This window comes from Opisthorchis viverrini (genome assembly GCF_000715545.1).
Source record: "Opisthorchis viverrini unplaced genomic scaffold opera_v5_131, whole genome shotgun sequence".
Taxonomy (NCBI): Eukaryota; Metazoa; Platyhelminthes; class Trematoda; order Opisthorchiida; family Opisthorchiidae; genus Opisthorchis; species Opisthorchis viverrini.
This window is the reverse complement of record NW_008751784.1, coordinates 1,297,149-1,309,087: the sequence shown is the minus strand read 5'-3', so window position 1 is coordinate 1,309,087 and position 11,939 is coordinate 1,297,149. Positions and strand designations below refer to the sequence as shown.

The following is an 11,939-nucleotide window of genomic DNA, read 5'->3' as shown; positions in this document are numbered from 1 at the left end:
CTGGGAGCATCTGGGTGTTTGCAAGACAATCTATAAGTTACTTTACGCGGCTCGGCCTCACCTTGTTTGTTCCAAAACTTTCTGCGGCAGCCGCGGCGGTCGCGTACCCAAGTGCCTCAAAACGAGAGAGCATGCATATGTCGTCATTCGACAGACCACGTTTAGAACATAGGCGTCACCCTCCAGGATTTGCCGCCTGTCGCATTGGTACGACGCATGGATTTCGAACTCTTGCATGAGCCACTCGGCGTGCCGGGACACCTTTGGATTGCATGCTCCAACGTGTCTGATTGGTGCACCCGATTTTTAAGGCGGCCGTTCGCATTCTCCAATGGCCCATTTTCGGGTGATGTACACCAAGCGAGCCGTAAGATAGGAAAGAAATCGCGGATCTGTTCGGCGCGGAAGCTGCAGGTCTTGCCGAAATCTACGTGCTTGTAATACGATGAACAAAAAACCTACTGTACAGCGTTGTCCAGGCGAGCCATGCGGTGAAATATGTGCCGGATATTCGCAGAATGTGTATATGACCGAGAATACATGGATATTAAATGATACATAGGTGCTTCCTGATGGCTTTGCGGACATGAAAGTAGCAAAGCGTAACCTCAACAGCCGAACACGACTCTTGCTGCACGCATCTGCGCTGCCAACTTGTCTATTACAAAGGTCTTAACGGGATACGTTTCACCCATCATTTCTCAGAATACGCCGAACAGTTTACGCATGAGAGCAAACTGCTCGCACTCTACGAACGCATACATAACCGGACGCCCGGTTCCCATGCCGTCCGTTATCAAGAATGTGTAGAGTTTATATCTACATGCCGAAAATTGGATGCTTTAAAAAACTTACCCAAGGCGGTTTGTTGCATGCATTCCGTCTACATTCACTATATATGGAAAGCGTCGGAATAACGCTATCTGCTGCCATCGGGAGAAGCATATTTGGTTATAGTGACCTTCCTGTGACTGACACATAAGGACGCGTCCGGTCTCATGAAGTTTTGCCAGGACCGAAGGCATGTCATCTGCCACATTAAAACCCGACTATGCGGCACCCACTCAACGTAGCCGGTCGACACTTCCGGCGGTAGTTGTGTATATCCTTAGTTGTAAGAATCTTTCCGAATTAACCCGCCAAAAACCGCCGCAACTCACATGACCCCGTTCTTTATTTCAGCGGGGCTTTGCATGTGCCCAACTCGTCTTTGGTTAAGCGTCGATTAACTGGAAGCCGATCGTACAGAAACACTGACAGTTTTTGTTTTTGTTCAAGAAAATAAGAGGTCACTGCCAGTTAGTTCGTTTGCCTCCGTAGACAAAACCGTACTGGACACCTGGTGCTTCGCGTACATTTTATTAGAAAATACGCTTGGTTTACTAGCTTCGTCGGATTCCACGGCTTTCCGTTGGTCTTGGAGGGCGCCTGCTGCATTTGTAGTACAACCATTCATAACGCAAAATAGCGTTGGTGCTTCGGCTACTGGATGAACGCGCAAATACTACAAAGTTTATTTCATCTATTCATTTAAGGTCTTCTCAAATGCCGTGAAGGATGAAAACGACACACCCATAAATTTTTCAAAGAAAGCCACTTCCTGGGCCATTGTACTGTAGCGCGGGATGTCAGCGAATAATTTTCAAGAGATCGATTAAAACAAATCACAAGAAAATGACGGCAGATGAGGGCGATTTTTAGGCCGAGCATATATGCAGAGAAGGGCAACATTTTGACGTTGAAGTTTTTATTTCACCCGCTGGGGTTTTGCAGGAAAATGCGTTGGGCATCGAGGGCGCGGCAAGATGCCCTAATATGTACGGTAAAACGTAAATCGCGTAAATCGCAGATAGTTCTGCAGCTGAAATAATCTACCGAGCTTTCTAGAAACTTATTAGTGCACTGCTGATTATGATGTCCATAATACAAATCAGAAGGTGTATGCACCAATAAAAGTTTTTAGTATGGTTGACAGTAATGGGTTGCAACACGTATAAAAATAAATACATTGCAAGATGGGAGCAAATCAAAAGAGGGATTTTCGTCTGTGAGAGTTCCTGAGTGAAAGTTCGGACGGCGGGAAAGTGTTTTTCTCCACGGTTCAACTGCTACAGGTGTTCCATAATTGTCCGTGGACTTGTGGAGCGGTTGACTTCTTGCTCCCTGCGCGCGCGAGTCTGTGTGCTGACTGTGTTTGGTTTTCCTATATGTAGGTCTGTTTGCATGTACGTGGGTGTGGTAGCACAGGATTTGTTGCTACGCTCGCCAGACGGTACCGACAACTGATGCCTGATGAGTCATCTTAATGTGGCGTGGCTTGCGTGTATGAAAAAAGACAAGTCTCGTGATCCAGCGAGCAACTGTGAGCTGAAGAGTCACGTGCGTGCGTGACTGGGTAGCTGCAAACTACATGACACATGTGGAAGCCAAATATGCGAAGTTGTTAGTCCTGTAAATAATTTTCGCTATTTATACATGCTTGACTGATCAAAGGCCGAATTATGTGGCCGGGGACCTCGATGATCGCCATTCCGAGTTAGCAATAGGGAAGACGCATTCGATATTGCTGGATAAGTCGTACGAGGTTGGCGTAACGTAAGGCTTGTTGATGACATATACAATTTTGTTGGTAAACAGCAGAGTTTTCCTTTTTAGCCTGCAAAATGTGCCCGCATAACCATGTCATCGATAATAGTGGATAGTTGAACTCACCTAGCTGACGCACACGACTGTCTTGCTGCTAGGGGTCCACGATATCTTAACAACCGGCCACATAGCGGACAGTAGAATGCCCCTAGCTGGAGCACAAGAACAGCATGCCTTATCAACTAGCTACATGGCCAACTATCCACACATGGTTAACAAAAAAACAACAGTAGGCATTTTGCATGCGAGTCATATGCTGGAACATGTGCCGACCGTTCACAGAATGTCTGTGACCAAAATACATGGATGTTATATGATATGTACCTGCTTTCTGATAGAATTAGCGCAACATTACGCCACAGCCGAAAACTACTCGCTTCCCGCATTTGTGCCACCAAATTGTTCATGAAAAGTCTTGACTCGATAGTGTTCATCTATGTTTCTTCTGAAGCAGCATAAAAGTTTGCCCATTCGGCTGACTTTTTGCTTTCCACGAAAGCGTACAGAGCCGGATGCCCAATATACATGCCATCCGTGATCAGGATCCGTCAGCATCTGCTACATATGGGAAGCATCGAAACAGCGCTATCTTTCGCCATCTGGGGAGGCATATGTGGCTATAGTGGCTGCGACACAGGCAAAACTCTGGTCTCCCAAAGTTTTGTCAGGAACGGATGTAAATAATCTGTCAAGATTAAACCCAAATATGCGTCACTCACCCTACAGAGATGGTCGACACTTCTGGTGGTAGTCGCATATGTCCTGAGTGGTCGAATTCATCGGCCACAATTCACAAAACTGCACTCCATACTTCAGCAGGGCCCCCCAACTTTCCTTCAGTTAGCCGTCGATGTATCAGAAGTTCATCGTACAAAAACTTTGAAATCTTATGGTTGTTTTCAAGTTAGTAGAAGTCGACCGAGAGATAGGTCCCCCAACTCATTAGACAAAGATTCACTAGACAAACGGTGCCTCACCTACTGTATGTAATTAAAGAAACATACACAGCTTATCGGCTTCTTCGGGATTCCTCGACTTCCCAGTTGTCCCAGAGGCCACTTTCTGCATTTGTAGAACATCCATTAGTAATGGGAAGCAGCGGTGGTGCTTCGATTACTGAGTGCACGCACGGATAACACATAGTAACAATCCATTTAGTACATTCTCGAAGGACTTTAAGAATGAAAAGGATACAGCCACCCAGTTCCCGACAAACATATGTAAAGCTACTTGTCAATTAAAACAAATCGCGAAAAAATAATGGTCCATTCGGGCGATTTTCGGTTTGAGCACACATACAACAAAGTGCAACATTTTGGCGTAAAAAAGCTTTGTTCCACTCGCAAATGTTTTTCAGATAAGTACATTGTGCAGCTATGGGTCACTATCAAGTACCAATGAAACCAACTTAACTACAAATATTCCGGTGCAAGTCCAAAGTCACCCTTGTCAGCAATATGGGTCACTATCAAGTACCAATGAAACCAACTTAACTACAAATATTCCGGTGCAAGTCCAAAGTCACCCCTTGTCAGCAATAACTCCCGTTTCAGTTCAAGTAGGCTAACTACTATTGGAAGGCTCCGGTCTTTCCCGTATCATTTTGCTGCTGTTTTGTTTTCCACAAGTTACAACTTCTTGTCACACAATAAACATACCTCCTTGGTTCTACCTTCCCCGTTGTGTACTCACCTACCATGCCCATGCTGTACCGATCTCACCCTGCCTTATATTGTATGCTCTCCAGAAGTTGGAAAAACTGTCATTATTAATACTGGAAGCGAAGCCGTCGATAAACAGGACTTGTCCACTAAACTTGCGACAAGGACTTAGGAGAAATCACGGCTACACGTAAATTAGGCACTGAGTATCTCTGTTAAAGCACGTTAAGGCATGAGCGATGTATATTTATGGTCCAACCCAAATGTCCCAGACGCAAAACCGTGGTCAACATTATATCTGTTAGTGAACCTACATAAGCCCCAGATAGCCCAGTCTATAAGGCGCTAAGTTACTGAACAGAAGATTGGGGGATCAAACACTGCCCCGGCGTGCTGACTCGCTCTGAGTTTATGAATCCCGGCTTTAGCTCAGCCTTCAGAAATCCTTTGGATGGCACGATAGCTGGTCATCAAATGGATGTTGCTGCCAAGTGTCTTAGTGTGTCCTAACGAATGTCTTTGGTTCATTCAGCGTCAGCGTTTGGCTGATATACTAAAACATGGAGGAAAGATGGAGTCCAAGGGAATAGCATCAACATGTCCAACGCAATAGATGACAATGTTGGGTCATCCTTGTAGATAAAGTAAGCTGACCCAGCAGGAAGGACCACCAAGGTCTCAGCCGCAGGCCAAACGAGACCAACTAAGAACCCGAACCCAGCTAACGCAAACGAGCCAAAACATTTTGGCCACAATTAATTTGATCGGCATCATACAAACAACGCCGTCAACTATAAAGCTTTCAGCTGATCAGCTTTCGGGGATTTCTCCCTTGGAGTTAACAAATCAGATATGGTGAAGTCCAAAACTGTGGAAGAGAAACAGTATCTAGCTACAGTGCATCCGAGTTCGAGGACACGGATGACAAAGGGCACTACCAGTATGCTACGTATTTCAGCCACTGAAGTCACCCCCTGTACGTTGTGTTACCTCATTACATGTACCTGGTGAGCCTAGCTTTAGAATCACGATGGACAGGGTAAATGTAGACTTCACCTGGCGAATACTACTGCATAAGTTAGCGAAAACGAGACTTTCCAGGAAGCTCTCAACTCGCACACTCACAAAATGCCACCTCGTCGACCAATGAATCAACTTTTAAAATCGATGGAAAAAGCACTCATTTAAAAATAAAAGTTAATTTTTATAAGCCTAAACTGAACATTGCTTGAAGCTCCTACGTATGGATCAGTTTGGGGTTCTTTTGAGCCACCCGGCAATCCACTCAGCTGCGTAAAATTTAGTGTCAAATGGGAATGTAAGTTTGATGAAGATTCGCGACTGTCTAACTGGGCCGAAAAGGTCGCGGGCTGCCCAGGGGCTTCCAGCAGCTTTGCGAGTAACTGGTCTCAGAAAGACATCTAAATCGCTTGCTTCATGGCTGCAGTTGCATGCTGCCTCTCTCTCACACACGCGCACAAAATGGCATGTTGCTGCACCTGTGTGGACTGATCATGACTCGTTGAATTCAAATTGGGTGCAACATATCTAGTCCGTTCCCAGTGTTTCAAAGGCCACTGTACATATCATCCACCGGTGCCGACCACAAATCTACTGAACAGACACGCACAGCCGTTCACTCCAATCACCGGGGTATCGACCTTGCCTAGGTTTCACAATTTCCACTTCGTTTTCCTGTTGTGTCTTGATAATCCAGTATTCTGACCAAAAACTCAACGTACGTTTTGCCCGGTTGCTCCCCATTGAGTTACACTGGTTCTCCGGATTCCCAGTTATAAACCCGTTTTTTGCACATGCAACATCTTCCTTCAGTTTTTAATCAAAATCAGTGGAGCAAGAAAGAATCGACTCGTAAGGCTAAATTCACGTCACCCATACTATGTTCCACAACGTGCATTACACACCGCCCAATCAATGCTAGCATAATAACCTCAAATCATTCATTCTCCTTCCATACTGGGGCTCGAGGACAGTGAAACAAGCAATCCGTCATCAGTTGACGCCAGGGGGTAGTGTTGTAAAAGCACGCTTGAAACCTGGCACTGTCGACCGAAAGTCGGTCCTCCAGGGGTGTCAAGACATATATCAAGACATGAAACAGGATAGGAGCAGGAGATTCGAGCCTAAAACACGACCAAATGTCCGACACCGGTTCAACGTCTACCGACCAATCATCTGTCTCCACACCGCTACTGTTTACGTCATTCATCCTACTGCTGTTTTGTTGTTTTACTGAAAGGTACTTGCGGCCGATTTAAACGAATTCTCACTTACGGCTGCTATGATTCAAATAATCCATGTTTATGCAAGTCGAATGAGCTTTAATCCGAGACGTTCAGCCACAGATACAAGTGCGTTTGCCTTCTCTGCCAATTGCTACGGTCCTTAGATTTTGCGCGCCGGCAAACACGAGAACCGTGGACGTAGAATCCTAATTCTCCGATTCAGTTGGATAAAGTACGCAACCCTTTAGACAGACAAAACAGTATTCTAGGATGGTTGTTCAAGTAAACCGATCCATATTTTTCACGCATTTTAGCCAGAAAAAGGTCGTAAGCTGACAGGCCAAACGGGGGATATGGCAGTTGTCGCAGGAGGACAGGTATGAAAAACATACCAATTTCTGTGGATGATTTCGTCCAAATTATAAAATTTCTGAAGTTTCTTGGTGCGTTCGACAAGCTAAGGAGGTGGAACCATACAACTCCAAAAGCGCTGTATACGATTCGTACTTGGTCAAGGTATGGGATTGAAAGTCTGAATGATCGACAGTTAGATGAAAAGGAACCAAGATTTGCATGGGCAATCAATCCCTCATTGTGCAACAAGACATGAAATGAGTTGGAAGAAGTCGTCCGAGTTAGTGCCTTTGACTCGAACCCCACTTATCCGGTACTGTAGTCCTGTGAAAACGCCTCACTTGATTCTACATTTATTGATAAGGTACTTGACTCCAGAAGAATACCGAGCCTCACAAGTCACCTGAATGACCCTCTTCGAAATTTGTGATGGGTGAGTCGTAGTGCTTCTCAAGGTCAAAAACGCAAACCATTGACTCTTGTGCAACCAAAAGAAATTAGAGGGAGGCATTTTCATTTCCCTCTTCTTCAGAATCCGGAGAAAATTGGAAATCGTGGATTTGCAGGCCGTCGAATGTTGGTAATGCTCACAACCAATTCATGTAGGACCTACAGGGTTTTCAATGAGACAAGGTTTAGTGAGGTAAAATGACTCCCCGAACCCGGATTGTCCCAAAACACGGGACGACATTGCAGACGCGTCGTCAACCAATTCTCATAATCTGTTTAATGGATTGTTCATGATACTACATTTGACAAACAATAAGGCGGTTCGTACATTTCAAGACATTAAAGATCGACTTCCGTTATACTGTGTGAATATTTTATGCCCGTCAAACTACAGTCCAAACCACGACAACTCGTGTGTCAATGAGTTTGAAAAGGTCATCGCGAGAATTGGTATGAGGCCCACCGTGATCGGGCCAGACCAACCGCTCCTCCCAAAAGCATCAGCACAAAATCAAACATAATCAACCTTAACTTTCGGTTCAGTGGGCAGAGGGAAATAACACAGACATTGGGTTGGATAGATAAGAAAAGTCACAAGGTTCCTATGTACAAAGCGAATGAGATCACTTCTTATTAAGTTTGTCTGAGAAATCTTCAATAATATCTTCAACATGTTCGTTATCCTTTAATTTCACCGGTCTCTGAACAATCCGCCGTTGACCGGGCTTCTTGCGTTGTGTTGGAATCTAGCGAAAGGCACAGACAAATAAACAGTACACGTGTGAGTACAGATCGCACGGAAGACCAGATCAGCACTGCTGATGCATCGTGTGGCATAAGGTGAAACCGAGCATTTCCTGGACATGAATCCCGATATCAGAATACACGAAAGCACCACATACGCGGAATTGTACTCACAAGCTCAGTGAAGGATTAGAGTATAGCCCAGAGTGATCACAGGAACGGAACAAAGGTGTCACAGCTACAAAAGCAATGTTACTGACACATTTTACGAGACTAACAGTAGAGAGATACCGAGAGGTGATGTAAAAATGTGATAAAATTGGTTTCACAAGGGAAAACGCGGAGTGAGTCGACACTTATGGTTCCTGTACGGCGGGCGAACTGGGGGACAAAGAGCTACCGGTGTCTCGGGGTTTAATGAATGAAAATGGGTCACCCAAAGCAATCTAGATTGACGAACAGTCATGGAAAACACAACCGGAAATGGAGTTCTCTCTGACATAAGAAGCGACACTCCATACATGAGCGAAGCGGGATAATTCAGGTCTGAAGGCGGTGAGGCCCGCAAGTGTTGGAACTCATATTGCTCACAAAACTGATGGGCCAAATTAATCCAAACGATTTAGAAACGATACTTTACTCCATGTGTTTGTATCATAAAGGGAAAGCCGTCTTCACCAGATGAGATCCGTACGATAATTTCAGGTTGATTTCGGTTTTGCCTGCAGATTTTCGTACTTATGAGGAGTGGTAATATACTATGGAAAAAAATTGAATAAGTGAAGCATTCAACAAGTATCAAATGTAGAAAATATTTCTACTATCCTATCAGATGGAGGTGGCTACACAGTTTCATGATGGAGATGTTCGCAAAACCAGATCATCACCATCATCACGACGAGAGCTGTTCAGGATTCAGAAAATGACTCTCGGACCTCAGGTGGATCCACTCTTGCTGTACACCAACGTTCACTAATAACAAAATGAAACTCTTGAAACTGAAGGGCGAATTCGAGCATTCGTGTAAAACTGGAGAATGCAGCTTGTCTTAGGTGGATTAAGATGTTATAGCCGTGAAAAAACGTCTAATGTAACATAAAGCAAGAAGTTGATAACCTTCGAAATGATACGAGTGAAAAATTTGAGAATTCCTCCAATTTTGAGCTCATCGGTTAGGGTTACCTGGCTTCTAAGTTCAAAATATCGTTCATCCACATATGAATGGAATTTCCTGGAAGGTAGCCCCAGGACGGATTGTCCGATAAATGGGAGATCGTTGTACCAATAGGTAGAATTTACGCCGTGTGTTTATTGACATGGAGCTGGCGTAAGAACCAAATGGCTTGATACTCCATTAATCGGAAGGGGCGAAGGGATTAGGAATAGGCATCGTACACGAAAAATGGTCATCAAACTCACGAACGTCTTCCTATCTCCTGACATTGATGATATTCCATTCCGTTTGAGATACTCTTCTATTTTACTTTCATGAATGCCTTCCACACTGACAGCGCGCCATTGCTGTTTGAAAACTGAAGAAAACCGTTAACAGGAGCGGGGAAAACGACAAATGATAATTTACTCAGAAAATGGTGATACGAGATGTAAGGATGCAGATAACAAATAAGAATATAAAAAACAAGGTTCATAGTTGCCGGTGATTGACCGTGTCCTAACCAGGTGCATAACCGGATTGAGTACAGTCGAACGTGTGAATTATATGTAATGCTGATAGTGATCCCACTGTTTTCCGTATAAGGAGGCCTAAAATTACACCATCAATTAGGAGGATATAAGGTGAGCTCCGAAAGGCTTGGTGTGTTAAATCAACCGAAACATTAGCCCCATTCCTTTCATGACATGATGGAACAAGAATAGGGGGTTGTTGAACGAGAGTGATGCGACTAGAGATGTGCTGATGTCGAATGATCCTTTTGAAGGTCGGCAATGGGGACTTCATTGTGCATGCCGTTCACGATTCTGGGGTCGGAACAGACTGTTTACCAGATGGCTTTATACCTGAACACCTCTTTCGCTGAATATATATTCCCCTGGCTTCATGACAATCGTTCACAAGAGAGGTACAGTCAGTTCTGATGTTCAATAATCTCCGTGCTGGGGTCTCTATGCCTAGCACACTGCATACAAGGTCATTCAACTGAGCGGTAGTCAACTCACGGTCGGTGTGGATTAGTCTACATGCATTTGCAACGGCTGCAGCGTGACAGACGAAGTGAATCAATAGTGCTATCCATAAAGTTGCGTGAAACCATGAGAAAACTCCGCTGAAATAAAATAATAATTATAATCGTTCAGCTGAAGCACCCTTTTGGTGCCTAGCTGCTATGCAAACGGAAGAAGGCACAAGGGCTGGGATACTGTCGGGTTGCTGAAGGCTAGACAGCAGCAGTCGAGATGCTGAGATTGGGTTCGAAACACTAACCTTCCGGTCCGTAAGCTGGCACCTTAACAACTGAGCTACCTTGAGCCGAACGCTGGTTAGTGGGTAGTTTATTGAGAGCAGTCCCGGCAGTCGTGGCTTGGTGCTAAGTATGCCTATTCAGCTTTTTCCACAACAGGATCCTTTTCAACACTAGCCCTAGCTGGCGAAAGGTCCACAGTGTGGCGAGGCAAGGCGAATTCCATCACACCAAATGTCGTTCAATCTTCGAGCATTATTCAGTTCGGTTTTTGTGATGTTCTTCGCATAACCGTGGAGACCGTGCAGGACGCGCCATTCAACACTTCCCAGCGAATTCCTCGCTTCCTGTCCAGACGTTCGACCAAAAAATTGTCTGACGTTGTGCACTGAGTTCGTGGTAGTCAAGGTTCATTAGAATGCGGTCCAACCTCGCTGGTGCTTACATTACGCCCAGAACTGTGTCTAGTTTGTCGCTGTTTATAAATTCAGGCTGCTGTCTGATTGCCTTAGTAGTATGGAGACTTCTGAAAACATCCCCTTTCCTCTTCGCTCCCTTGAGTTTTCTAGTTTACATGACTGTTAAGCAGGTGAGCGTCTGCACTCACCACCGGGACGTTGTAGTCAATGACAGCGTCATCCGAAGTAAAACAAAATTCTCATGTGTTTCGTTTTGCAGCGGTCTTTCAACCAAACTACACAAAGTAAAAGCGGAACCTCAAGAAACTTACACATTGACGGTACTCAAAATACTCCTTACTATACTTTGGGGGTTGAACATCGTTGTACGGGATACTTGGATAAATGGCCCGAATTCGCACACAGAACTTCGGAGAAACAGACCTCCATCAGATATGTGGGTCCCGATCAAGCAAGTTACGAAACCGAGTACCACGTGCAGATTATTCCAGGAACATCCACAACACCATGATAAGAATAAAGCCTAGGCCGATTAACTGAATGCGAAACAAGAATAGTTAAAAATAATCGTTGTGCTGTAGCGACCTTCCGGTGTCTAGCTGCTCTACCATATGAGGGCTGAGCTATTGCGAGGAATTCGAAATCCCAGAGTTGAATTCAAACCACGGATCTTCCAGTCAGTGAGTTAGCCCCTTCACCAACGACCTGCCCAAAGCTCAAAATCGTTCAGCTGTAACATTATTTCGGCACCTAACCGCCATATCAACCCAAGGAAACACGAGGCTGAGATACAATCCCAGAGTTGAATTCAAACCACGGATCTTCCAGTCAGTGAGTTAGCCCCTTCACCAACGACCTGCCCAAAGCTCAAAATCGTTCAGCTGTAACATTATTTCGGCACCTAACCGCCATATCAACCCAAGGAAACACGAGGGCTGAGATACTGCCAGGCTGCCCAGGCTTAGGTGCGAGAAATCGAGATGTCAAGGTTGTTGCACG

General features: G+C 45.0%; 1 protein-coding gene across 1 annotated transcript in view; it reads right to left on the bottom strand.

Moving 5' to 3' along the window:
- Nucleotides 1-7,622: 7,622 nt before the first annotated feature.
- The window catches only part of T265_06290 (hypothetical protein), a gene marked incomplete at both ends in the record, with an annotated part of 29,563 nt that continues 25,246 nt past the window's right edge, over nt 7,623-11,939 (bottom strand). Inside the window, 2 exons of the mRNA XM_009171510.1 lie at nt 7,623-8,103; nt 9,521-9,633. Of these exons, the coding sequence (XP_009169774.1) occupies nt 7,981-8,103; nt 9,521-9,633 (236 nt within the window). The remainder of the gene's footprint in view (nt 8,104-9,520; nt 9,634-11,939) is intronic.